The sequence below is a fragment of the Nasonia vitripennis genome, chromosome 5 (genome assembly GCF_009193385.2).
Source record: "Nasonia vitripennis strain AsymCx chromosome 5, Nvit_psr_1.1, whole genome shotgun sequence".
Taxonomy (NCBI): Eukaryota; Metazoa; Arthropoda; class Insecta; order Hymenoptera; family Pteromalidae; genus Nasonia; species Nasonia vitripennis.
Window position 1 is genome coordinate 27001191 of NC_045761.1, and position 26702 is coordinate 27027892.

The following is a 26702-nucleotide window of genomic DNA, read 5'->3' on the forward strand; positions in this document are numbered from 1 at the left end:
TTGCGTGTTTTCTCTCTTTCTCTCTCTCCCATGTCGTGAGAGAGGAGAGACTTAACCTAACGGTTCCTCGAGAATAGCTAGACGCTTCCATACTCACGGGGTCACGGATGTAGGATTATATAGGTATAGAAGTGGAGGAGGTTGTCTAACACAGGCGCTTTTAATACTCTTGCGACTATTGACATATATACCTTGACATGCGGATGCGTTTGTTTACTAATGGGACACGTTGTTGATTTGACAGACTATAGCAGAGCAGAAGATATGTTATGACGCATATATGACGGGCATATTAGATCAGTAACCTGTTGAGTCCTGAAAGAAAAACACACATGATTCGCGGCATTTGCCCGCAAATCTACCGAGGCGCTCTAAAAATTTGCTTTCAATTATACAATGAAAAATAATGTCTAGTCAAGAAGAACCAGCAAAGATAGAATGTCCGATCTGTGCCAAAGAATTTGCAGCCAGTGTTATTGAAGCTCACGCTAGCAAATGTCTCTTTTTGAATGAATCCTCGAGCAAGAGTCAAGAGACTTCAAAGAGGGCATCTTTTTTTAGAGGGGATAATGTTGCAAAGAAAGCAAAAGGAGTAAATTTTAAAGGAAGTACTTCACCGAGCACTTCATCCTCTACTAGTAGATCAAAATTCCTCGCACCAACTATCCAGGAAAATGACTCTGATAAAGAAGTATGGTATTTATTTTTTTAATTTTATACAATAATTGGGGAATTTGAATGTTTTTCATTCGATTTTCAGAGTTCTACTAGGTCCAAGGACACAAAACCAAAGGATTCCATTCCACTGGCGGAGAAAATGAGACCAAATAGCATAATGTCATATGTAGGACAAAAGCACGTACTTGGTCCTGAAACTATGCTGTACCAATTGCTGAGCAAAACTGAAATACCAAACATTATTTTGTGGGGTCCTCCAGGATGTGGAAAAGTGAGCTTTGATTCAAATTCAAAACCCTACAAATCGATTTTGAATTTTATACTTTATTTCAGACATCACTGGCAAACGTCATAGCAAACACGTGCCAACACTGTCCTGGAGGGAAATATCGCTATGTAAAACTTTCTGCAGCTATGTCTGGTATCAGTGATGTCAAAGATGCAATCACTATAGCTTCTAATGAACTGAAATTTGGCCGTCGAACAGTTATGTTTATGGATGAAATTCACAGATTCAACAAAACTCAGCAGGATACATTTTTACCTCACATTGAATCTGGCACTATAATACTGATTGGAGCAACCACTGAAAATCCATCCTTCAGTTTGAATGCAGCACTCTTAAGCCGATGCCGTGTCATAGTTTTAGAGAAATTGACAATTGAAAATTTAACTGAAATTTTAATAAGAGCTATTAAAGCTGCTGGCGGAGCTGTACATGATTTTGAAAAACCACCTAATGCTTCTATCAACAATAAGTTTTTCATTGACAGAGAGACAGTCAAGTGGCTTGCAGAAACATCAGATGGAGATGCCCGCATTGCTCTTGGAGGTTTAGAATTAGCCATACATTCAAAAGTTCCTAGCAGCGAAGGGTCATCAAGCAGTGGTTTGAATTTTATTTCACTAGATGATGTTAAAGACAGCCTCAAAAAAACTCACATGCTGTATGACAAAAAAGGAGACCAGCATTATGATATGATATCAGCTCTTCATAAATCAGTCAGGGCAAGTGATGACAATGCTGCCTTATACTGGATTACAAGGATGATGGCTGGTGGAGAAGATCCTGTCTATATTGGTAGAAGACTTGTAAGGATGGCTACTGAAGATATTGGCTTAGAAGATCCAAAAGCCTTGGGTAATTAACATGATAATATGTAAAACCAGTGAATATTATTGTTTATCAAGTTTTTTCATGCGTACATATTTCTTCAGGTGTGGCTGTGCATACAATGCAGAGCTGTAAAATGCTAGGCATGCCTGAGTGTGATGTATTATTAGCTCAATGCGCAATATACTTAGCCAGAGCTCCAAAATCACGTCTCATGGAGGATTCTCTCAGGGCAGCACAGCGTGTTGTAGCAAACTACAAAGACGCACAGCTACCGGTTCCTCTGCACTTGAGGAATATCCCTACAAGTATTCTTGGTAAATCTCTTTGAAAAAGATCTATATATTTTGAAAATCAATGAAACTATATATATATATAAATTATTGTAGGTAAAAAGGATAGATCCGCACTACCTTACATGCCAGAAGAAATTAAAAATCTGGATTTTTTGAATGGACAGTGAGGTAATCAAAATTTATTTATTGTACATACCTACAGAATAGTTATTAATCAAATTTTATACTGCGTTTTTCTACTGCAAATAGTTATACATGCGCTGGTAGCATATATTCATAATGTTATTCATATACAAGTGATTTCACAAATAAACTACTAATTTATGACTCAAGCAATACATCTTTTCTCGAAAACGAGTATAATGCCTTCACGCGAGCTTGAATGCGTGCGCCAAATCACGTGAGTGACTCCTGACCAATCGGCGACCTCTTTTCGCCCGTGGAAGCATCCGTGTAGCTCATCACATAAGCGCCGGTTTATTACGTGCACGGCCCCATGTGTGAGCTCAACCTATCCTGAGCCCACGTATCGTACAGAATATAGAAATCGAACGTAACGTCGCGAATACGGTTTTCGAGATATGTAGGTGCGAATTAATACTTTTTACGCTGTTCTCCAAAACAGCTTCGTATTGTGAATTTTATCGACGGATAAGGGTATAAGAAGCCCGAAAACTTGCCAGAGTGTTTATACATATAGGTACCGTTTCAACATTAGCGTTATGTTCTGAGGTTAGGAAAATAATCAGCAGTACCCAGGGCGGTAATTTTTCTATTTTCGAAAATGGAGCTGGTTATCGGGCGTGGATTGAAGTGTTCGTACTTTTTGGTTCCCAGAACCTCGACGATCCCGATTAAACTACCGACGTTTTTTTGTAAATGCCCTATTACTGCCAATCGACAGATCCAGAATTTAGGTAAGTTCTGCAATTACTTAGCTAATCAATAATTGTTAAAAAGTGATTTCTGACTTAAAGCGTTTTGTTCACAACAGCCAGACACTTGGGCAGTTCGTATCAATCAATCAACTTTAATCTATTTAATAGACAGCATGACAGAACATACGAATCTGGACTCCTTGCCTGCAAGATCAATGCGCTTAAATTCAGTACCTCAACGAAATCTGAGCCAGCCACGAAGACAGAGGTACCTAACAAAGATTGTAATGAGGCACCTGCAGCGGCGGAAGAAAAGAAAACAGTGTTTCAAAAAATGAAGCAATTGGCAAAAGATTATTGGCACATTCTGATTCCAGTGCACATAGTCACTTCTATTGGTTGGGCATCCGTGTTTTACATTGCTGCAAAAAAGTATGTCATAATTACAAATGATTATGAAACCATTGAAAATGAATAGAGGAAAATGTAAAATAACGTTTCTTTTAGTGGTGTTGACATTATAGGAATTCTTGAATCATTACATTTGAGCGAAAGCTATTTGGAAATGTTACGAGGTTCCAATGCTGGACATTGGGCAGTCACGTATGCTCTGTACAAAGTGTTCACTCCGGTCAGATACACTGTGACTGTTGGTAAGTTACTTTCTTGTATATGCAACTTTTAAAATGTGCTCATCTTCTCGTATTGTAAGTAGTACTTAGTTCAATGATTTGCACATATCTTTTAGGAGGAACAACAATGTGCATAAGATACCTTAACAGATGGGGATACTTGAAATACAAGAATCCCAAGGTCAGTATACAAAAGTTTAAAATTGAAATTTGTTTTCCTTGATACAACAATTTTGAAACTAGTATACATTCTTTTACATGCTTGCGCGGGTTGCAGCCTGCCAGCACTGAGATATTGCGTAGGTTTCATTGAAATTAAATACTATTAGAAAATAGTTATAAGTCTAATCATACTTTATAGCTTTGATAGAAATAGTCCAGTAAAACGTAAAAATAAAAAAATCAGCTTTCTATTTGTGCTAGAAACGTTTCTATCAAGCAAACTTTGTAGTGTTATTTTTCAATGTCTAGGGTATTGAAATTTAAGCAATACTTTATCTTTTTACAGCTTGTGCAATCAATCAAGTCCGCTGCAGAGCATAAGTATGCGCAATCCTTCAAATCAAGCACATCCAGCAAAAGTAGTACGTCGCAGTCTCCAAAAACGTAGCAAAGGAGATGATTGCCTAATATTCAGTTTGTATGTGGTTGCGAAACTACCGTTGTTTTCGGTTAAAAGCTAAGTCTGTTAATGTATGTCTATCATTTCTTGATGAGATGCTGTCGACCTTTGATATGAAAGAGATCTATACTTATTTAATAAACTATCCAAGTTTATTTTCCGAGGAAAATATACGTAGATATAAAAAACGCACGATTCGCCATTTATTTCCAAGTACCACCACAGAACTACGCTGAACCACCTTTGGAGCTCTTTCCATTAGGATTTTGTGGCCGTAAAAGGCGCGTAAAGTATCGTAGTATAAACTCTGCTCGTAAACGGGTTGAAATAAAAGAGGAGTAGGACTAGTAGGTGGAAAAGGCTATAAAATAACCGTAACACGTTGGAGCACTGCGCAGAAGATTGAAATATACATCTTTACACAGAGCCAGATTGAACTTTCTTTTTGAAATACAGTTTTATTGTGAATGATACACATACAGTTAGACACACATATACAATAGCGTTGGAATCAATAACCGATGTATAGATGCTTTCGAAAAAAGGCCAATAGACGCCCATAAAATATATTTACGATAAATCGGTGTGTTTTCAAAGTTTCGAAACTCATTGAAACGATCTTTTAAAGTAAGGAGGCGTGTATCTCGCTCACGTATTAGTCGAAAAGCTAAACTCATTAGAAACGCTTCTAATACTCTTACATCAATCTCGTAAGCGACTTTCAAAAACGCTCCGCTGGCACTCGAGTGCTTTTTTCCACTTTGAGCATTTCTTAACAATTAGAAATCCTTACTCGCTATGATATGTATATATTTTCAAGGAAATAATCGAGTCTTCATCGTCATTTTTATCTTATTGTACAAATTTACAATAGAAATCAGGTGCTATTTAGTAAATGCTAATATATGCGTCTTCAAACTGATTCGAATTCATAATTAGGATTAAAATTCAATAGAAATTCAACTGTAGATCAAAGCATTTGTCGTTAAGTCCAACAGAGTCTTATATGTGTATAATTATTATATATATATCTGCTTGTACGTGATCAGATATTACTTTCATTTCAGAGACGGAATTCGTAAAATAGTTGTTAGTACTTTCTATATGTTCAATTGTTTTTTTTTCTACATATGTTCGTATAGTATTACGTCTTTCTCTTCATCATTTATTTTTTTTAACAATGTCATATCCCTTGTAAAAATATACGCGATCTTGACATTTTATATTAGTACGATTCATACGAGCTCTACAATGTTGTGAGTCAATTTTGAACTTTGAGTAATTTTGATATATTTAATAATCCCACAAGTTGGGTTTCGTACTTTTCTCGACAATATAATATTCTTTTATCAATATCTCGATAGATTGTAGAACGGTAAATGTTTGAGTACAATAACGTTACGGAAAGTGAAGCCGTTTAAACAAACACAAGTAACAGACGATGATCAATCGATATCGAGCCAGATATGCTGAAAACGTTCAATGTCATAACATACGGGCTAACAACATTGCTTATCATCATCAGCATCAGTTGCAAAAGGGTGAGACTATAAGATTCAGAGAATTTGGTACCAAGAGATCGGGGTTAATCAAATAATTCCATATTTTTCTCGACTGGAAAATTGAAAGTTTAACGCAAGTATGAGCTTTTCGTAATCTTCTATAAAAATATTATTCATCCCGATCTCTTTCACACGATAGGCCCCCACGATGTACTGTATGCATTCGATGTATTGTGAAAAAATCGTAAACAGATAGATGCTATACATACAGGTGTATATGAGTGGTTTAACGCTTTGAGAGAAAATATCATACTATGCTGTCGTGCATAATGCGTCCGATGCATCTCCACAGATGCAGTCAACGACGCAGCATACATCGATCAAAGATAAAAATATAATTTTCATATAGGGTAATAAGCATAAATCGTATAATTCAACAGTTTTTTGTGTTCATTTCTTTTTCTGTTTTTCTTTTTCTCAGTATATTCTATACGCAGCTTGTATTCAGGCATCCGAGTGATCTGTCATAATTAGCACAAAAATATGGATTCAAAAATTAATCATCTGAGTCCTCAACGTTCCTTATACAATATAACATTACGAAAGCGAATCAAAGACAAAAAATAGAATTTAAGTATTCAACGTATACACAACAAACGATAGTAAACAACTCGTTTTTCAAGACCAGCTTCATATATAACATTTCTTAAAAATTACAATAATAATAATAATAATAAGTCAAAGAGGAGAACACGGCTGTCGAATCGAAATGCCTCGAGAAGAAAGAGATCCACGTCGTGTCAGGCGAATAAGTAGACACATTTCTCAACGACGTGATTCGCACGCGATACGGCAATTTCTCTCTCTCTCTCTCTTTCTCTCTCGCGTTATATCGGTAATATATACTCTTATATTGATTTTTCTAGACTGGGAGCTCAGGTGCCCAAAAGGGCAGCGTTCGCTGTATGCAGAGCAGAAACGAATTATATATTCCCGTGGCGGAGCGAGGCAAATCCGTCAAAAGGGATCAAAGCCGAAATCCGACGCATATTACTTATACGCTTCGTGTCGAGGAATTTGTTTTTATTTTATTACTCTCGGGGATCACCTCGCTCCGCGCGATTCATACATTATATACGATATCTTTAATATTACAAGTATATTTACTTAACGTTACAACTTATAGAGCTGTTTCTTTTTTTGTATATTGTAATCCCTTTCTTTCATTATGTATCCGCCACGCGACGAAAAGTCGTCGGCGCGCCTTTTTTTGTGCATTTTTTTTTATATGAATCACTTTCTAGTTGATATGTTTTGTTGCTCTTCGCTTCTCATCTCTTTTCTCTCTTACTCGCTCGTCCATAAAATACGTTATACATCGGTAAATATATTCATTACGTCACTAATCTTAGAGATTAAAGCACGAATCTTGATATGTGTTGTATTTTTCAGTCGCAAGACGAGTGATAATAATAATCATAATACGTATATGTCTATTAGCTGGAAGCCGCGTGTCTGTACTTTCAATTCGTTTACTTTTTTTTTTCTCGGCGAAAAAGCTCGCGCAAAAACGCAAATGCTAAACTTATCATCGTACGTATATCATAGAAGACTTTGAAGTATGCATATCCATAATTGCTGTTGAAAAAGACGAAATATAAAAAGAGTTATTCGCGCAACGTACTTTCATAATTCGCGTGTATCGCAATTCAAGGAGAAAGATCAGGATATAAGTGTGCATATATGTGCGCGCCTCGTCTTCAATATCCTTTCGTGAACTAAGTAGTTGGTCGGTGATATATACCACGCGAAGACTAGAGGGAAGAGTATTCAATGTTGGCCATTCATTTTTTCGTACGATATACTCATATAAGCAACGAGGAATTACAATCGGCTGCACGAAATCAAGTGTATGTATTTCTTGCTCAACTAGTTAGTATATAAGTTAGAGTTTGATTCGCAGCTCGACCGAACGCGGAGCGAAAGAAAGACTTGATTTTTTTTATCGGAGGGTAGGTGGGGGTTCATTTCTTTTTTTTTTTTTGGGTGGGGGGGGGTAAGGGGTGATAACAGGGAGGTCGGGGTTAGGAAGCTTAAGCGAATCCCCGCTTGTACAGTCGGTTGTTCTTGCCGGTGATCCGCTTCTCGCCCGACGTGTACTGCACGACGTGCTTCACCTGGTCCGCCGCCACTGGACCGATGCAGACTAGTGGGTCCTTGAAGTATGAGCACATCTGCGCAGAATTGTTTGAATTTTTCATTTCAATCCTTCCATCGATTCCCCCCGATTTTCAAAATTTACGCGCTGCCAAAAGCCGATAATCGATACTTTTTTCCATTTGGCAGTGCGTGAAAAATTTTCGCAAACGTAGCCCGACAAATTGCTCGAGTCATCGCGTCCCCTTAATGAAATTTTAATGAAACTTCCCCTTTGACGTCAAAGCACACACCCACACCCCGCGAACGCGACAAAAAAAAAACGCTAATCATACAAGTACAACGCATGATAATTAGCACACGTACCTTTCGCGGAGTCTGACGATGTCGCCGCTGCAGCTGACAGCAGAGGCCTCGGCTGATGTCGCACTCGCTGGACATGCTGCAGGTTTCACCTGTTGTGACATTAATCATCGCGATGAGGTTTTTTCCTTTTTAATTAAATCCGAGAGCGCTGGAGGAGTAAAGCGAAAAATAAAAAAAGCAGAAGAAGTAGACTCACTGTATTGCTTGTTCGACGTGACAGGCGGCTGACAGGAGAGGCTGTCGCTTCCGGCGACCTCAGCGCACATGAGGCCAGTCTCGCAGTCGTTGTCTCTCCTGCAAAGCTCGCCCTGTTTCAGGCCGTAGATGAACATACAGCGTCCCTCGGGCCACTCTGTTGATTACACAGGCTGCTATACTGTTTTTTAACCGAGCGAAGCTCATACTGCACAAAGGAAGCTTTTCGCGAATTACAGAGCTTCCGCGCGCGTAGGTGCTGTTATAGGTCGATCAATTTCCGCTATTTTTGCTCGGCGTTATTTTCGCGCGCGGACGGCTGAAGGGCGTCGAAGATCCGCGAAGTTCCGAGACTCGAATTTTTTTTTTACCACACGCGCGCGCGCGCGCGATCGATCGATCCTTTTCCAACTTTTATAACGATACTCGAATATTCATATCGTCGTTATGTGAAACTCGCTCGTCGGAGATAACGACGCGAGAGCGCAGCGAAGTATAAATTTAAATGAGATTCAAAGTTGGAAAATTAAGCGCTATACTCCGATCTATATATTGTAAATCAGACGAGCGCGAGAGGCGAGGGCCGCCAGGCTTCATTGATAAAACTCGCCGATCCTGGTGAACTTTACGTAATCTTCTCTTCTAACGTCCCTGACGTCACCGCGAGGAGAAGCAATGACGTAAGCAACTACCGTAGTATAGCTCCGAATTCGAAGTTTCGAGATTTAAGTGTCAAACTCGATTAGAGAAGCAATTTCAAACTCGCTCTTACCTCCTTCGGGATTCATGCAAACCGAGCCGGGGCAGCAGTCCTCGTTGGTGTTGCAGCGTCTCTCGTAACAGGGCTCGTCCGCGCCGTCGTCCAGACCGTTGTCGCTGAAGCTGCTCCCGTGCTGCGTAATGTAACATCGATCGATCGATCATTTCCCGTTCCGAAAGCTACTCGGCTAAAAACGCGCGATACTCCCCGAGGACTCGGAGATGGATCCGACTTACGCAACGTGTATACGGGTGCAGCGGAACGGTATAGCTGCAACAATAGCGCGTTCTATCGATCCGAGGACTCCGGGGTGCTCTATACGCGCTAATGACGCGCGACGAACGTAGGTGTATTATATGCAGGTGCGCAAGAGAGAGAGAGTTGGATTTTTCTCAAGGATCGAGTGGCCTCGGAGCTTTTACGGGGGAGAACTGCGTCGGCGTTTGGCGGTTTAATCCGGAGAGTGCGGGAACATCCGTTAATTTTAGCGATTCCTTATCGTCCGTATATAGAACGGAGCTTGACGTTACGCATTATTAGTTTCCGTGTGTGTGAGTGTGTGTATACTAATTTCACTCGACTCCTTCGACCGTAAATATATTCCCGGCCAAAGCGTTAATAAAACGAGTCCTTCGGCACACGCACACTTCTTTATGGCCTCCTTTCCTCGAACGGCTGCGCATGTGTTTACGTTATGAATTTTCCGTTAATGTAATCGAGACTCTCTATTCGTGAATATCGTACGTATAGTGGAAAGTATTCGTCAAACACGCCTCGCTCTCTGGATGGATTGAAATATACGTTGGAAAGTTCTGGAATTCGGCGCTGCTTGTCGTGTTTTTTACTCGCTCGTCGATGCTATCGATTCCAACAAGTGCAATGAACACGGTGAAAGCTATATATGCTCATCGAACTCGTAGTTATCTCGTTAGAATCGTTGAGAAAAAGTTTCAATACCACCCACGCGGCATAGTTGGCATAGTGGAGCTATAGGACGTACCTGTAGGAAAGCGGACGACCTGCCGAGGTATCCGCCGTGACTGCCGTATCCCATGTTGGACAGCATCTCAGGACTGAAGCGGTTGAAGAGGCCACCCCACGCGTCCGCGCCGCAGTTCATCAGGGCGAGCACCGCCAGCAGCATTGCGCACGTCGTCTTCATCTCGTCGTCGCGATCGGTTGTTGTTTTTCTTCTCGAGGGCAGATAAATAGAGAGAGAGAGAGAGAGAGAGAGACGTTCTTCTTCCGGGATTGATCCGACGCGCTCTGTGTGCAGAAGAATTTCATGCAACGAGTTTTATTACCCGGAAGTTGAAAATCAGCCCCCTCGCAGCTCGTTTACAATGATTTAAGCAGTTGAAATGAGGCCCGGAAAAGAAGCAGAAACCCTCTCGATAATTCGATGCCTCCCACAGGAGAAAAGCTCATCTCCCGCATTAAGGTCACGGCTATACCACCACTCGAAAACCTCGCACAGGTGTGTATACCTATGCGTACATGCGCGTGCAAGAGGGTAAAAGGGAGAGAGAGAGAGAGAGAGAGAGACGTCAGCCGGGCGATCGATGCGCAGTTCCAGCTCGGCAAGTGCGCAGAAAAGCTGTAATCGCTCACCTGCACTTCTCGCTCGATAAAGCTCGACTCTCCCGCTTCCGCTTTCTCGTGTCCTCGCTCCTTTTCCTTCCTCCTCAGCTGCTGCTGCTGCTGCTGCTCCTTCGCGCGCGTATCAACAAGTAATCCCTGGGCACAGCCGACTAGGAGCTACTACCGGGATATGCCTCTCAGGACGAGCGGAACCGAACGACTGACTAATCTATACCCCTGTGCGAGCTTTCCTCGATTCCGCGGCTGAATGGGACGTCCCTCGCGCGCATGCGCCTGCCCTTGCGTAGGTGTTCTCTCTGCGTATACGCTAGGGCTGGGGGGGGGGGAGCTTTTTTCGCTGCTGCTTCTTCCTCTCTCCGCAGGATATTCCTGGACAATCGGAGCTACGGCGTTATCTCGCTGGAGCAGAGCTTTGCAGCGTTTAATGGCTGTTATTTCCAGGCTTCGAAACGGATTGAAACGTTGAAGCGAGTAAGAGCTTTTTTTTTTTAAGAGAAACACGGCAACGAACGCGAGATGCCTCGTTAATCCTTCTGTCCGCGGCGAGGATGCCGTGGTAGTCGGTGATTTTCATTTTCCCTTATACGATTCCACACATACATCAGCCGCGGACACTTTATTATTTATAACACGGCGAGATATGGGCTTTTACGGGGGGTTTTTATGCCCCCTCGGACGTGGACTGCGTAATACAGCGCGCATCAGCGTTCTTTCTCTGGAGCAGCAAGCTACGTGTGCCCGGAATACCGGAGATAGAGTTGGAGCAAACATTTTCCAACGCGGCGACGCCCGCCCACGCGTAATTTCATCCGCGGAAAGCTGGATTTCCGATGCTTGGCTTGTATATCGCGTGCTTATTCTTGGATATATATATATATATTGTTGAGTGGATTAGATCAAATTTGTAGACAAAAAGAAAAGATATTAAAAGAGTGGAATAACAGAAATAAAGGAAAAGATATCACTGTATCATTAGTTTTAGACTATTTTCAATGTGCAATGATAAGACTGCGGTTACTAATCTCAAAAGATTAGTTTTTATAGTTTTAAGATTTAGATGTAAGATAGCAATCAGTCCCGCAAACAGATAACTGTGTTTATCTCTGCGGGTATGTAAATTGCATTGCTAAAATGTAATTTATGTAACTTTACTGATAAATAAATAAATAAATATATATATATATATGTATTAGATTGTGTGTGATGGTGGGATGGACGGGTGCATACTTTTTCTCTCCTCGGCTTCTTTTTCGTATAAAAAATAAGTTTAATTGACGGATAACAGCTAACAACGCGGTGAACATAAATATATAGAGACTTATGTATACGCTTACATGGGAATTAATATTACATAATGATAATCTTAGCGAAGAGTTAGTGTTATTTCCTTATCTTTCTTATATCTTTCGTTCACGATCTGTATTATGTACATGCGGCTCTCGCGGCTCCGCCAACAGTATATATAATTACAGTAGTAATGATAGTAATAATTTAAAATAAATAAATTAATTAATCTTTCGTCTTTTTACAATTTATACAAGTGGCACGTGGTCATCGCACTCTAGTCGTCGTCGTCATCAGTCTTGGATGATAAGCCGTGGACATCAGACTCCGGTGACGCTGTGCAGCCAGGGCTTGAAGTAAGTGGTTCTCATGTAGACGCCGGGCAGGTACGGAGCCGCGCACTTTATGCCGTGGGAGACGGTGCCGACGAGGATCCACCTGCCGTCCGGCCGCTGGAGGGTCAAGGGACCGCCGCTGTCGCCCTGTAATAATAATCGTCGTGATAGATTCGGCTCTTGATTTTATCGACACACTTTGCGGCGGGTAATTTGTTTACGAATTCCTCGTATAAAGTGTTCCGAAGCCAAGCCGACGGAATAACTCGTAAATTCCGCGTAATCCCCGAGCCGTGGCATAAACGTCGCCCTAATCGCCGTCGATTTTTATTTCCGTCTCTCTCTCTCTCTCTCGCTAGACAAATCATCCATCCCCCCCCCCCTCGATCGCGCCGCAAATCCCGCAGTAAAAGAGCCTCGGAATGCCTCGAGAGAGAGAGAGAGAGAGAAGGAAAAAAATTTACGACGTCGGCCCGCAATTAGCATATATACCTACGCAGCAGCGCATCAACGAACGACCTTCCCGCGGGTTTAGAGTCTATATGTCTCTCTATACCAGTCCGGTAACCCCAATACCGCAGGCGCGAAGAGATCATTTCAGGAGCGGCGATGCAGTAGTGGGACACGCGCTGTGTTAGTCTCTCGGGCCGTTATAATCGCGACTCGGAATAACGGATGCGTGTATACGCGCTCGAGCTGCTCACCTCGGGAGGTATACAGACGGCCGAGTTTCGAAGACCGAACCGGGAGATAAGGTGCCGTCGCGTGAAAAGGGAAAACGGATCGTAGCGTAAGCGTATAACTTACCTCGCATGAGTCCTTCTGGCCGTTCGCGTACCCGGCGCACATGAAGCTGTCGATTATGAGCTTCTGGTGTCCGGCCGTCTGGAACATCTCCTGGCAGACCGAGTTCTCCATTATGGGCACCTTCACCTCCTGCAGCACCGATGGCACGCCTCCGTCTGTTGACACGACATTTTTCCTCGTTTATTCAAGGTAAACAGGCGCGATCGCGAGCGGAATAATTCAAGGTAAACAGCCTGCTCTCCCGTGAACAAACAGAAATTCAATCAAATCTAACGAGTTTACTCACTGTATTTGAGACGGCCCCAGCCGGTGACGGTTGCCATGCGATTGACGTAGTCGGTGTTGTCGTCCGGCATGCAGATCGGCACTATGTGCGCGTCGAAATGGATGGGCGTCTCCAGTTCCAGCAGGGCCAAGTCGTTCTCGAACGTCGCCGGGTCGTAAGCCCGGTTCACTATCACTCGGCGCACGTTCCGCGTCACGCTGCGACGGGACTCCAGCTCGCCGGAGATGTCGAACTCGCCGAACACCGCGACCAGCGAGGCCAGGAATCTGTCGAGAATCGAGGTTATTCTCAGGAGATCCTTCGATCGAGGGTGGGGGGAGGAAGCGTTTGGGAGACACTTACCCGGGCTGACAGTGGGCCGCCGTGATGACGTACTTGTCCGTGATGAGGACACCCCCGCACTTGTTCTTGGTGAACAGTCCCAGCCAGGTGGCCTCGCGGACCAGCACCTGCCAGGGCCACTCGCCGAAGGTGGCACCCTTGCCGCCGACGATCCTGCCTGTCTTCATCAGTGGTCTGATTCCGCATACTGAAACCCGGTGGGTCGTTAGAAGGCCGATTCTTCTCTGGGATAGTGTATCGAAAGGTTACTCACTCGATCGGAAGTCCGAGTTGGGCGTGATCTCGGGAATGGTGGTCGTGACCTCGGTGGGCCTAGGGGCCGGGGTGGTGGTGTCGTAGGGGGCTGCGTCGGTGCTGGGCAGCGTCGTGGTGATCCGCTTGACAGGTTTGCTTGTGCGCTTGGTGGTCGTGGGTTTCCTGCTCCCGGTGGACGTGGGTCTGGGCTTCAGGGTGGGCGTCTTTGGCGTGGTGGTCAACCTGCTGGTCGGCCTCCTGGTTCCCTTGACCGTCGGCTTGGCCGTGGGTTTCCTCGTCGTCGCCGAGACGGTCGGTCTCTTGGTCACGGCGTTCGACTGGCTGACCGTGGTCACGTTCTTCGGATTGTACACCACGTCCTTGAGGTTCTGGAAGTTACCCTGGAGCGACTCGACGATCTTGTTGACGAACACGTCGACCTTGTTGTTGAGCTCGGCGTCCTCGACAAAGTCCGGCGTGGGGATCTCGTCCTCGCTGATGATGTCGCCGGGCTCGACCAGAGTCGGCTTGTCCTGGTGCAGCTGCGCCACTCCGGACTCGAGCTCGGGGTGACGCACCGGGGGGAAGTTGTTGACGTCGTCCGACGCGGCTGTCTCCTCCTCGCAGTTGGAGCCGGTGGTGGTGAAGCCCGGCCTGGTGACCTTCTCGCCGTCGCTGCTGTACTCGCTGGGCCAGTTGAAGTTGGGCGACGAGGGCTTGAGGTGGAAGCTGGGCTTCTGGGACCAGGAGGTCAGGGTCGTGTAGATGGTCGAGGGCCGCTTGGTGACGACTTTCTTGTCGGGCTTCTCGGAGGCCGTCGCAGCCTCCGTCTCCAGGCTGTCCTTGATCGTCGTCGGCGACAAGGTGGTTCCGTCCTTGAGGTTCACGCTGATGTAACTGACCGACACCACCTGCTTATTCCCGGAGATGACGGTGCTGATGTTGTGCGTCAGCGTGGTGGCCACGCTGGGCTTCTTCGTGCTCAGCGTCGTCGGCCTGATGGTGTTGGACACCTTGTCCGGGTACTTCTGGCTGTTGACGCCGAACCTGCTGGGCGTGCTCTGGGTCGGTATGGTCGTGTACTCGGTGCCCAGAGGTCCCAGGACGATCACGGTGGGAGCCGGTGGGTTGGTCGTGGGCCTCGAAGAGTAGGGGTAACTGCTGCTGCCGTCGTAACTGCCCGCCTGGGTGGAGAAGGAGCTGGAGGATCCCGGGGACGTGTAGTAGCTGGTCAACCTCGACGGCTCGGTCGTGGCGGTGCTGTAGTAGTAGTGGTTGGGGGACGTGTTCGAGGTGTAGTAGGACGGAGGCAGGGACTCCGTCGTGACGGCTGTGGGCCGGGTCGTCTTGATCTTGACCAGCGTCGGTTTGGGCGACGACTCGGTGCTCACCCACTTGTACGTCGTGGGTCCGTTCGTCACTGAAAAGCAATGCTCAGTCTTAACCGATTCCTCTTAAATGTCAGGTTAACGTAATACGATCTCGACTCACCCTGAGTGGTAATCTTGGCGTCGCTCGTGTCGTTCAGAAGGGAGATGATGTGGTTGATGGCGATCTCCTCCTTGTCGAGCTCGTCGTGCTTCTTGTTGCCGCCCTGGCCTCCGTAGGTGATGGTCGGCACCCTCACCAGGTCCTCGGCGTTCCTGGTCGTCAGACTCATGGGAGTCGTGGTCTCGCTCTTGACGGACGCCGTTGACTTCGTCGCCGCGTAAGTGGACTTCTCCTTCGTCGTGGACGACGCAGGAGTCGTGACCTTCTTCGTGGCCGAGGTGGTCTTCTTGGTCTGAGCCGCGGTGCTGCTCTTCTCCTGGTACGAGAAGCTGCCGTGCGTATTCGGTCTGGTCGACTGGGTAGTGGCGGCCTTGATCGACGTCCTCTCGGTGGTCTCGGTCTTCTGCGCGACCGAGTGTCTCTGGGTGGTGGTCGTCTGGATTCCCAGCTTCAAGAAGCCGGTGACCGGAGCCTTCTCCGTCGGACTCGCCGGTCTGAAGAGCTCGTCCGGGTTGTGGGACTCGTGGAGAGTCGTGCCGTTCTCGTTCAGCAGAATGGTCTCGGCGTCGCCGGCGCTGTCGTTGCTGGGGTGGATCCCGTGGGAGAAGAGGGCGGGCAACTGGTCCACGGGATCAGCCACCTGGAAGATCTGGTCGGGGCTCAGCACGGTCGTCACCGGATTGTCCACGGGCTCCTGGATGTCGTTGTTCGCGTCCGAGTGGGTGATCAGCGACGGCAGTTTCAGGTCGTCCATCACCTGGTCGTTGCCCAGCAGCGCACCGAAGTTGTCCTCCAGGTAGCTGAAGTTGGCCAGCTGTGGCTTCTCCGCGTTCTCGAAGCTGTCCTTCGTGCTGGAGACGGAGGACTTGGTGGAGAGGAAGCTGCTCTTGGTCGTGCTCTCCTGGCCCACGGGTGTCCCGTCGGGGTTCAGCAGTATGGGGATGTCGGGCACGTGGTCGATCTCGTGGACGTTGATCAGCGGGTCCTCGAGGATCGTGACCTTCTCGAGGGCCTCGCCGGACTGCTTCGGCGGGAGCTGACAGCAGGCGCCGAAGAGGAAGCCGTCCATGCAGGCGCCCACGACCTCGCCGCGACGTCGACTGCACTCGTAGTTGAACATGCAGATGGCCGGCTGGTCGGACTTGATCCGGGAGGGGTTCGTCGCCTGGCAGACCTTGGGCGCTATTCGATAGCCGCCGAACAGCTTTCGACCTGGAATTTTCAATTCGAGACAAACTCGTTGTTTATTTCTCATCGAGAACATAAATCAATCGGCTCTGCCGCTCGAGCAAGATTCCTCTGTCGGTTGAGAAAATTGATAAAAGCGTCCCGTAGAAGAAAAAAGCCGCCGCCTCGAGCGCAGCGTGGAGAATCAATCTTACCTTTGGCCTGTGGAATCTCGGCGATGGAAAAGGCCGATGTCATGGCGAGGAACATGACTAGCAGACATATAATCTTCCCGCGAGCCATCTGGAAGGTGGAAATAAAAAGTTTCACGTTAAATTTCCTTTCCAGCTCATCGGACGAAAGTCTTCAATTGGAAGTTAAAAGCGGGGGCAGCTCGCGCACGATTATACATACCAAACAGGATTACAAGTGTATCGATGCCCTCGCTTTCTTCCGATGCAACTCGCGCCTTGTTATTTCAATAGCACGAGGAAGTGGGTCAGCTTATGGCCGTATAATCGCCGCTAGCGTAATCCCCGCGAAATTCGACGATTTTTCACTCCCCGAGACTCTGGTGCGCACTTTATTAGCCGTCCTTATCGTTATATCCCGAGCGTACACACAGAGAACCGGTACGCGCGCGAAATAAGCTTATCGGCGCGCGGATTCGCGCGGCGCGAAGGAGAAATTTGTCTGGAGCCAATAGGCCGAAAGTGCTAAGCGCATAAATTAAGCCGGCCGAGAGAACCCGTTGGAATAGGAGGACGTAGGAATACCGAACGCCTACCGTTACCGGTAGCTCCGCGCCGCGCATGTGTCTATATATGTATATCTATAGCCGTGCATATACATATAAGCTTCCTGCTGGCGTATTACATACGATCGCGTGTGCCCGGGAACGTCAGGAATTCCAAGTGTGCTTGCGTGAGTTCGTGGAAAAGCCATTCGGTTTTGGATTTTATTGTCGCGAGCGAATCTGGGTTAAGCTCATGTAGACGCGCGTATCGATCTCCCGCGAGGTGTTATATTGCAGAATACGTAAGATAAATAAAAACTCTATATACGTGGCTTGAAAATCGTCCAAGTTCAAGGCTGCTTCTATCGAAGGAGCCTAAAACGCAGTGAATCATATAGCGAACGAATTCCAGCGGCGAAGTCACTTTCTACGAAATTGCCGGCTGTATATACACAGTCGTCGTCGTCGTTGTCGTGTCTGACCTACTGCACTTACGTCCGCGGAATGGTAATGAGCCCCGAGATTTTTCCGATGGGCCCCGTTAAACCTCCAGCCAATGATGTATATATAGCTATACTCGCGAGGCGGCTTGCGTGTATCGTCGATGTTCGACGGAGTTTTATCCAAGTTCGCGCATAATTGGAGCATTGAAAACGATTTCGAAGCGGACGAGTGACCTCCTGAATTTGGATATGAAACTTTCCTTTGCGGTGACCCAATTGATCAATCAGCCAGAAACTCGCTGCACTGCTTTTATCACCGGCTTCTCTCGCTCTTTTAAAAACCATCGGCCGATACGAACTCGTTTCATTGAAAATCGACGCGTCTCTACGTAGATCAACAAGTCTCGGTGAATTTTTCCATGAATAATCTCCTAATTACTTATATATCTCCGCGTAATCAGTCTCGTTCAACGGCGTAATAAAGCGTACGCGTGTTTTCGCGCGTAAAAAAAAAAAATTACCCCCTGTCACGCTTAACGGCATACTCGAGCAGCGCAACCGCTCATCTGTTGCTCGCGAGCGAGAGCGTTTGATTTACCTTGTTAAAAGTCTAACGTCTACATCGTTCTTCGCGGAAAGAAACCTATACGGAAGCACCTATCCACTCTGGTCTAATGCATTAATTATATACATCGCACGCGCGCCTAGATTTGAATAACGGCGCTGAAAATCACGAATCGAAGTATCCTCGAGAGCCACGTGTGTGTGTGTGTGTGTGTGTGTGAGATACACTGTGCTTAACGGAAAACGACTCGCGGGTATAGACCCGTTTCGAGCCCACGCGCCGGCGCGCGAGACATTGTAAAAGGTCGCGTGCGCGATACGTCGCTTTCGATGAAACGAATGCAACTCTCGTGTTATCTTCGGCGGCCGGTTCTACGATGCGGCTATATACGCGAGACTATCGCGGCTTATGGCTTTATTTTTATTAACTTTTACTTTCCGAAGTGTGTAAAAAAAGCCGCGGGTAGACGTCAATGGATGCTTTTCGGCATTAAGGTCGTTGACCCACATACGCTTATGAAAGCTCTGTTTTTCTTTCAATTTAACCTCGGCATACCGCGTTATGCGCGCGCACACACACACAGTCCAAAATCGACGCTTTCTCCGTGTGCACATGATTTCCGATCGGTTCCGGCTATAATAAGGGGCTGCGATCGCTCGGCTCCGATAAAAATGAGCGAGTTTCTGGGTCGGCTATTCAAATCGGTAAGACCGATATAGGGACTGCCACGTGATTTTTTTCCCCGTATGCACGTGCACGTACAAAGAGACGCGGAGAAACTCGTTCTCGCGCGAGGGAAAGAAGGAGGAAGAGGAAGAAAAAAAAAAAAGAAGCTAACCGGGCTCGGCGAATATAGGCCAAAGGATGCGAATCCAGGTCACGAGCGCGCGGACTGTCAAATCTAGCGATTTACCGCTATAAATCGGGCATCGGACACTCACCTTGACGCTTGGTCTCTCGAAGAAGCTGTGTGCTGGCGAACGACGACGACGACGACGACGAGAGGGAGACGGGCTGGAGGATGGCGCTAGGGCCGAGCGCTGCACATAACTCTCGTCCTCGAGTGATCACTCGTGTCGCGAACAACAAGGATAATAATGTTACACTGAGCGATCTATACCGCTCGAGACGAACTGCTGCTATCAAGAGAGTATCGCGTAGCTGCGCGGCGAACAACACTTCCGGTATATAGCTGCACGATCGTATACGGATGTGTGCGTGCGTTCAATCCATCCGGCTGGTCAAGTGGATGGTACCTGTCTGCGGACGGCATGGCGCGCTGCCGCTCGGCCGTGCAATTCCCCGCGCTCGCTCTCTTGCGCCGATAAGGCCCAAAGGTAGTGGAGAGAAGCGGCCGAGAGCTGGTGGTGGTGGCAGTCGACCAACGGTTGTATCCTGCTCGCCGGCGCAGAGGTGGGGGAGAGAGAAGCGAGAGAGAGAGAGAGAGAGAGAGAGAGAGGATGTACACGGAAAGTCGTTGTACGACCTGGACCAAATCTTCCGAGAGGAGGAGGAGGAGGAGAGGTGGAATCGGTATGGGAGAGATGCATCGAGGTGACGAAGCGAGGGAGAAAGCGACAATTGGCATCGTTGCTTTTTCCCGACGAATTGTCAGATCGTTAAGCTACACTTTGCACACGCGCCTCGGGAATTCGAATGTCCCCGCGCGGCTGGACTGGATTTTACCGTATACTCCGTGGGACAGCTCTTATACTCGTTGCACGCGTGGCGCTGTTCCGTTTAATTATCGGCGATCGAAACGCATACCGAAGAAAAGCTAATGTAATAGAGGATCGATAGCCTAAACAGAAGAAAAAGAGCCGAGAGAGGCGATGGGAAAAGGATCCGAAGCGAGAGAAAGCAAAGTGGGCCGCAGCGGCCAGGTCAGTCCCCGCGCGCGGAATAGGGGGGGGGGGGGGAGGCCCCCTGTAAGCGACACACTGTCCTACTCATCGCTCGGCCGTACTTTTGCACGCACACATAGCCGAGCGCCTCCCGTCCATTGAGGAAAGCGTATCCTCGCGCGGTGAGTCTTAATAACTGCCCCCGCAGCCTCTCTCTCATCATTATATGCCTCGCTTTTGAGCCGATGACCAGGTTTCGTCCGCCGCGCATCGGAAGCGCACACTCGGTCAAGTGCGTTATGCCCGCTGCGCTTTTAGCCCGCCGAGCGTGCAGCGCGCTGATTATTCTTTTTTTTTTTTTTTTTTTTCTCCTTCCTACACTCTGCGCAGACACTAAGTATTTTAATTAATCGGAGTAAGAGATGCGGAGTTTTGCCTCTTCGATCCCGTCACGATCTGATTATGTACTTTACTGCAGCTTGCGTAACGCGTAACAAGCTGCACTGTACGCACGTATTATACGAAATGATAATTAGCCCGCGCGCGTACCTTTTTTTTTTTTTGCATGATACCCTAGCCAGATTTCAGGAGAGTCGACATATTATAATAAATCGTAAACTCGTTACTCGCATCCGTAACGCGTTTACTTTCGCGCGCGGCGAATTTTTATTTAGAGCGAAACTCCGTAGCGCGGGTCCTTTGACGCCGACGGAATGTCAATTGCTTTGTATAACCCAGACGGATTTCACCTAGTTCCACATATAGTATACTAAACCGTCCGTGTTATTGCCGAATTTCGTTATTCGATACTGCGAAGGGCTACACATATCGATCGATCATCGGGGAGATGCGCAGAGGGTAATTTGTCTCGGGGTGTATAAATGTAGCGCCTTGATTAATTCTTGTCTCGAATTAACGGGTCGAAACTTTTTCCTCTCGCTCTTACGCACGTCGACGCGTGTTCGCTAAAAATCTCGGAGACAATGCAAGAAACTAGACTATGTCCAACTTTCGCGCAAGCGACTACGTGAGCGTTTTTCCTTTAATCTTTTCTTCGACTCCTCCGCTCGAAAGTCGCGCGGAACGGGGCCGCATGTGTCTTCGAACTTTTCGCGAACGTGTAAGGAAAAACGAGAGAGAATCTTATCGGGGCGCGGACGTCTTTTTCCCTTCGTTTTTCCGAGGGAGATAAGCGCCCGCTCGATTTATCAGACACGTGCGCGCTCTCGGTTTTCGCGAACGCGATTATAGCCATCGGAAGCCGCGCGTGTATACAGCTGACCCAGAAATAGCTGCCATTGTTCTCTCACTCTCTCTCTCTCTCTTTGGGAGCAAATATTAGAAAGTAATCGGCGCCTGTGATCGATCGGTGATAAATAACGACGCTGCATCCTCCAAAAAAAGTGGCGCGCGAAACATAAACCGCGGCGCCATGCACTGCAGTCTTTATCTCGCTTCTGATGGCGTGTAATCGCATCAGGTGGAGTCCAGCGAGCGTGACTCGGGAGAAACTGGGTCAGAATTACCCGCGCCGTTCGGCGTATGTACGTATATACGATTCTAGGGATAAACGCAAGACGTATGCAAACAGTTTCGGAGGGAATGAATCATTGGCTTTCGATACGCAGATCCTTTTCTTTTTCTTTTTTTCGCCGATCGGAGGATCAGAGGGGGAGATCGGGGATCAGCGATGGGGTTACTTAGGCCTCGTATATACTCGACGTGAGGGGGCGAGCTCTCGGCGTATCTTGTTATTTTGCGTGGGATCGCTCGTATATTCATGCATCGCGTGATACGTTCGAGCGCAGTTTGTTCATTTATAAGCGAATCGCAATCGGGGAAGTTAGTTAGTTCACCTTATGATAAATTCAGAGGCTGTTACCTGCACTGCAGTGTAGCTCACACGATGAATTTCACGTCCACTTAGGAAATTAATTAACCATAAAGCTTTCAGCGCCAACTGGACGTGTGCACCAGGTGCAGAAGCACCGGATTAATCAACTCCCCCACTCTAACGCGCGCAACAATTTATGGCGCATACTTGCACCTACTCCGCGGTGGAGCCGTCTGTAATTAATGGATCTCCTCTCGATCTTATCTCCCGCAGTCGTGCGTGTACGTCTCAATTTTTCAATTAGACGACGCATCGAGTCCACGGATCGAGGCACATCGGCTGTCCCAAATATATACGAGTCGGCTGCATTATTTTTCGAGCTCCGCTTTCACTGCGCTCTACGATCCGAGCGCGCGATAAGCTCTATATCAATGGGTAAAACATAGCAAAGTGGGTCGCGATCGCGATGCTATTCATTAGCTTCATTGTCGATCTGTCCGTCCGTCTGTCTCTCTATCGGTTTTCACTTTCTCTCCTCCGATTACGACGCGTCACTCCGACGCTCGTTAGAGACTCGGAATTAGGCCTGCGCTCGCTCCGCGCTGATTATCGTTAGAGCAGACGTCGTGTACGGACAAGTACGAATTCCAGGATCAAACAGGGGAGTCGAGGTCGCGACGTTCGGCGACTGCTTAATCAGCTTTTTTCGACTGTACTTTCAGCCGTGGGAACGACCGGCTAGCGGTTTTCGTTATGTGTGCCCGTCTGTGTGTGAGTTTATGAAAGAGCGACTTGTGGGCCGTTACACGCAGCGATTGTTTTTGGTTTCGATGAATCGTGTGTGTGTGTGTGTGTGTGTGTTTGCGTTGATGATTTGTCAGATGCGGTGTGGGAATGCGACGAGAGAGAGAGAGAGAGAGAGAGATGCTGTAGCGGCTTTTTCTTCTTTTCGGCGACTCTGACTCATCGATGAACTCGTTCGAGTCGGCACGGAGAAACCGGGTAATGTTTTGCCGGTTTTTTTTTTGCCGCGCTTCCGCTACGGACGATCGTTCTAGATTTTTTTCCGCTCGATTTGTCATTAATTTCAGCTGCTTAGTGGCGGTCATCCTCGTTGAGGATTGATTAATCGAATACGCGAGTGTCGTCGGCTTTTCGAAATTTACACTAGCGATATCGATAGCCGAGCTCGCGCTTCAATTTGAAAGTCGAACGATGTGCAGCTCTCATATCCCGTTGCGTAACAAAGCTCGGGCTCGATGAAAATTTCCAATCAACCTTATTATCAAGATCCCGCTAATAATAGCGTGCAATATCGACCGCAGCCATCTGCAGTTTGCCATAAAAAAAAAAGCGTCACGTCGTCGTCGCCAAGAGCGGCAATAAGTACAGTCACGAATCTGTGCCGATGATGCGCGATTTTCGCCGCCACAACTCAAGAAGGAAGAAGGAAGAAGACAAGAAGCCTACTACCACCTCGTGCCGCTGCTTTCTCCCGAGCCACTTAACCCGGTCCAGTAACATCCATCCATGGGCTGTCGCGCCCGTGACATCTTCTCGGCGCGCGCGCGTATAATTGCATAGAGCAGCTCGCGCGTATGTGCGCGAGCCGCATTTGAATTAAACGATCGCTAAGGCGCGAGCGAGCGAACAAGTTTCACCGTTCTGGATTCGCCCGAGCAAGCGAGAGATGTTAACGAGCCGGATTATCGCTGCGATTTTTTTTTTTTTGTTGGATAATTATTATCCGACGTGTCGGCGCGTGCTTACTATGTAGGCGGTTTGATAACATTATTAGAGAGGCGCCGGGAGATTTAACAAGTGAGCAAAGATTAAAAGTCCCGAAGTGGCACACGGAGGAGTTTTTTCGCGCGAGAGAGTTTCGAACATGAATAATGCACGATTGCAAGCTGCGACGATGAGCTTAGCACTGCTACTACCGAATTATTTATCGGCGCTGATAAATCGTTGCTTAGCCAGGCGTCTACGTGGAAATTGACGATCGCGGCTATAGTATAGCTGTGTGATGAGTCGCGGAACGTGTGGATCATGGCGAGTTTATGGATGCGACGACTGAAAGGGAAGGAGAGAACGTTACGAGGAAAAACGTTGACGACTTACTCAGGCGGATCGCTAATCGTTTCAAAGTGTTTAATTCTGCTTCTTCAGAAATTACAATTTTAAACAATCCTGCGTTCGGTGAGACAGTACGGCAGTCCTCTAAGGTATCCAGTCGAGTTTCGAGACCAACCAACCTGATGTGTACCTTGAACTTGAGATGGCTGTGTGCGGTAGGGGAGGAAGTTATCCTCTCCACTCCCAGAGCTTCTCGATAATTCAAAGGAGCTGCTGAGCGAGAGGTGTTAGTCTAGAATTTCGATAATTACCGTTCGAACTTACTTACCGAATGCGTGATCGTAAAATCCTCGTACAGTAGCAATTCGAAACTCTGAGACATGCTGTAAACCACAGTGTAAGTCTCGACTTCGTTCCCCAAAAATAACGCGATGAAAACTACCCCGATGTAGTACACGTTTGCTTCGTTTGCCAATACGTTCGCCATTGAGCCGTTGAATAATTCTTCGTTTGCCTTGGCTACTAACGACCGCATCGGAATATATTTATTCCACGTCCATAACGTTATCGGCACTAATGCGCGACAGTATTCCTCCGACACTACAGGACTGCATAGTGATCGTCTCTTGAACTTCCTATTCCGGCATCTTCCACTGCTATAACACCGCGAGGTAAACGCTGACGCTCTCTCGACTGTATACTTTTACAAAATGTTATGTTCGCGTCACCATAGAAATGCTCTTTTAATATTCTCTCTCGCAATCATCCTCAGAGAGCGCAAGAACGACGCTCGCCGCAAATAGGATGACCCGTTAATAATTAAGCGCTCGCGGAAACAGGGGGGAGACGCTCTTTTCTTCCCGCGACTTTGTTTGCGCGACCCGCGATCGCCGGTGTCATTAGAAAAAGAGCGTCGTTTATTCTATAGATGATCTAAAACGAGAAACGACGATGACGACCACGACTATCATCGAGCGTACGGGCAGCGCTGACGTGTACGGCATAGAGAACCGTCTGTTTTCCATATCGTTCAACGTGATCAAACTGTCCGGCTTCTGGAGACCAACGACGTTTCGCAAGCCCTTCGATTACCTCTACGAGATGTACACGCTGTTCTGTCTGGTCGGCATATTGATGCTGATAGCTACGATCATAGTGGACAACGTCGTCACCGAGAAGTCCATACGATCGCTCATCGAGAATCTTTATCTCATACTGACTGTGTCCAACGGGATATCCAAGCTGTGCAACATCTACCACAGAAGGGACAGGGTCATAAGTATGCTGCAGAGGAGCTCCGAGGACAGATGGAGCGTCCACAGGGACGAGGAGGAGGCGAGGATCGTCGAGGAGTCGATCGAATCGGAAAGGTACATATTAGACCAAATGTAACAACTGCGGTGCATTTAACGTTACCTCGTGCGCAATCTCCTCAGCTACATAATCCGCTTCTGCATCTACCTGGTGACGATCAACAACGTCAGCAACGCCTTGAACCCGATCCTGAACCCCGATCCCGAGCACGACCTGATGGTCGACGCATACAGTCCTTGCGACAGGTCCAAAAGTGCCCTTTGCTTCTGGACGGCTTACCTCTACCAGGTCTTCGGCTACGTCAGCACCAGCCTCGTGCACGTCGGCTGCGACTGTCTGGTCTTCAACTTCGTCGACCGACTTTGCGCCCATTTGAAGATCCTGGAGCACAGGATACTGCAACTGCCCGACCTGGTCGAGGCCAATGCCTGCGACGAGATTCGCTACCTCAAGAGCTGCATAGAGGATCATCACAGCATCTGCGAGTCAGTATATTACTTTTATTTCCATTGTGTACATTAACGGCAGGGAGATGTCTTTTGCGCATACAGGGGCATAAAGGAGCTCAACGACACGTTCTACGAGACGATCTTCATCCAGTTCGTGACGAGCATTTCCGTGCTCTGCACCAACATTTATCTGCTGTCGATGCAGGATCTCTTCAGCGCCGAGTTCATAGCTGTCTTCGTGTACCTCTGCTGCGCGTTCGTGCAGAACTTTTTCTACTGCTGGTACGGCTACAAGGTCTCGGTGAACGTGAGTTCGATCCAAGTCGAATGATAATTATTTCATCATAGAATACTGTAACCGTTGAATTTTTCTCAAGACCCTCCACATATCCGACGCGATTTTCAACATGAACTGGTGCATCTTGAAGAGGGAGTCGAAGAAGATACTCAGCTACGTCATGATGAAGACTTCGCAGAAGGTGTTTCTCTTCAACAGCGCCGTAGTCACCTTGACGCCAGAGTCGTTTGTCAACGTACGTTTAACGTTTCCTTTTTTATACCTATACCGTCGTATAGCTATTCAAAATTTACTTTTCCCGCCAGATTTTAAAGGTGTCGTACTCGGCGTTCAACATCCTACAGCAGACCAAGTGAACGGAGCGATCGATATTTTTACATTCGTCGATATTTTTT

The 26702-nt window shown here is 47.1% G+C and overlaps 5 protein-coding genes across 8 annotated transcripts; 3 read left to right on the top strand and 2 right to left on the bottom strand.

Moving 5' to 3' along the window:
* Positions 1-21: 21 nt before the first annotated feature.
* On the top strand, positions 22-2424 carry LOC100119167 (ATPase WRNIP1-like). 2 transcript variants are annotated; one of them, XM_031931058.2, is made up of 7 exons: positions 24-123; positions 245-691; positions 761-949; positions 1012-1819; positions 1897-2109; positions 2182-2256; positions 2338-2424. In XM_031931058.2, exons 2-6 carry the CDS (start codon positions 407-409, stop codon positions 2253-2255), a joined length of 1569 nt encoding a protein of 522 aa, XP_031786918.1. In that variant the 5' UTR covers positions 24-123; positions 245-406; the 3' UTR covers position 2256; positions 2338-2424. The 2 variants fall into 2 exon arrangements, with proteins under 2 accessions (XP_031786917.1, XP_031786918.1); XM_031931057.2 differs by having other exon boundaries at positions 22-123; positions 2182-2420.
* An 82-nt stretch (positions 2425-2506) lies between these two features.
* On the top strand, positions 2507-4412 carry LOC100113756 (protein FAM210A). 2 transcript variants are annotated; one of them, XM_001604812.5, is made up of 6 exons: positions 2511-3005; positions 3083-3398; positions 3474-3619; positions 3715-3779; positions 3876-3897; positions 4107-4412. In XM_001604812.5, the coding sequence occupies exons 1-6, from the start codon at positions 2873-2875 to the stop codon at positions 4139-4141; spliced, it is 717 nt and encodes a 238-aa protein (XP_001604862.1). In that variant the 5' UTR covers positions 2511-2872; the 3' UTR covers positions 4142-4412. The 2 variants fall into 2 exon arrangements, with proteins under 2 accessions (XP_003426562.1, XP_001604862.1); XM_003426514.4 differs by lacking the exon at positions 3876-3897 and having other exon boundaries at positions 2507-3005.
* Positions 4413-4658: 246 nt separating this feature from the next.
* LOC100119132 (prohormone-3) lies at positions 4659-11056 on the bottom strand. Its single transcript, XM_001604783.5, has 6 exons — positions 10812-11056; positions 10201-10466; positions 9213-9333; positions 8442-8597; positions 8246-8334; positions 4659-7956 (listed from the first exon to the last, which is right to left on the bottom strand). Exons 2-6 carry the CDS (start codon positions 10360-10362, stop codon positions 7816-7818), a joined length of 669 nt encoding a protein of 222 aa, XP_001604833.2. The 5' UTR covers positions 10363-10466; positions 10812-11056; the 3' UTR covers positions 4659-7815.
* Positions 11057-12045: 989 nt separating this feature from the next.
* On the bottom strand, positions 12046-19843 carry LOC100119094 (serine protease filzig). 2 transcript variants are annotated; one of them, XM_008208706.4, is made up of 8 exons: positions 19434-19843; positions 16964-17051; positions 15582-16793; positions 14110-15510; positions 13857-14043; positions 13515-13780; positions 13229-13383; positions 12046-12568 (listed from the first exon to the last, which is right to left on the bottom strand). In XM_008208706.4, exons 2-8 carry the CDS (start codon positions 17049-17051, stop codon positions 12407-12409), a joined length of 3471 nt encoding a protein of 1156 aa, XP_008206928.1. In that variant the 5' UTR covers positions 19434-19843; the 3' UTR covers positions 12046-12406. The 2 variants fall into 2 exon arrangements, with proteins under 2 accessions (XP_008206928.1, XP_001602935.2); XM_001602885.6 differs by lacking the exon at positions 19434-19843 and adding an exon at positions 17163-18292.
* Positions 19844-25197: 5354 nt separating this feature from the next.
* Positions 25198-26663, top strand: Or106 (odorant receptor 106). Its single transcript, NM_001190594.1, has 5 exons — positions 25198-25616; positions 25683-26045; positions 26112-26316; positions 26387-26542; positions 26613-26663. The coding sequence occupies exons 1-5, from the start codon at positions 25198-25200 to the stop codon at positions 26661-26663; spliced, it is 1194 nt and encodes a 397-aa protein (NP_001177523.1).
* The last annotated feature ends 39 nt before the right edge of the window (positions 26664-26702 follow it).

Coding starts and splice junctions, on each gene's coding strand:
- LOC100119094 (XM_008208706.4), bottom strand. CDS start 17,051: ATGGCTCGCGGGAAGATTATATGTCTGCTAGTCATGTTCCTCGCCATG. Junction 13,384..13,514: donor CTGGGGCCGTCTCAAATACA/GTGAGTAAACTC, acceptor TCGTGTCAACAG/ACGGAGGCGTGCCATCGGTG. Junction 12,569..13,228: donor GCCAGAAGGACTCATGCGAG/GTAAGTTATACG, acceptor TTATTATTACAG/GGCGACAGCGGCGGTCCCTT.
- LOC100119167 (XM_031931057.2), top strand. CDS start 407: ATGTCTAGTCAAGAAGAACCAGCAAAGATAGAATGTCCGATCTGTGCC. Junction 950..1,011: donor GTCCTCCAGGATGTGGAAAA/GTGAGCTTTGAT, acceptor ACTTTATTTCAG/ACATCACTGGCAAACGTCAT. Junction 2,110..2,181: donor TATCCCTACAAGTATTCTTG/GTAAATCTCTTT, acceptor AAATTATTGTAG/GTAAAAAGGATAGATCCGCA.
- Or106 (NM_001190594.1), top strand. CDS start 25,198: ATGACGACCACGACTATCATCGAGCGTACGGGCAGCGCTGACGTGTAC. Junction 25,617..25,682: donor GAGTCGATCGAATCGGAAAG/GTACATATTAGA, acceptor CAATCTCCTCAG/CTACATAATCCGCTTCTGCA. Junction 26,543..26,612: donor CGCCAGAGTCGTTTGTCAAC/GTACGTTTAACG, acceptor TTTTCCCGCCAG/ATTTTAAAGGTGTCGTACTC.
- LOC100113756 (XM_003426514.4), top strand. CDS start 2,873: ATGGAGCTGGTTATCGGGCGTGGATTGAAGTGTTCGTACTTTTTGGTT. Junction 3,006..3,082: donor TCGACAGATCCAGAATTTAG/GTAAGTTCTGCA, acceptor TGTTCACAACAG/CCAGACACTTGGGCAGTTCG. Junction 3,620..3,714: donor CAGATACACTGTGACTGTTG/GTAAGTTACTTT, acceptor CATATCTTTTAG/GAGGAACAACAATGTGCATA.
- LOC100119132 (XM_001604783.5), bottom strand. CDS start 10,362: ATGAAGACGACGTGCGCAATGCTGCTGGCGGTGCTCGCCCTGATGAAC. Junction 8,335..8,441: donor CACGTCGAACAAGCAATACA/GTGAGTCTACTT, acceptor ATGTCACAACAG/GTGAAACCTGCAGCATGTCC. Junction 7,957..8,245: donor ATCGTCAGACTCCGCGAAAG/GTACGTGTGCTA, acceptor AATTCTGCGCAG/ATGTGCTCATACTTCAAGGA.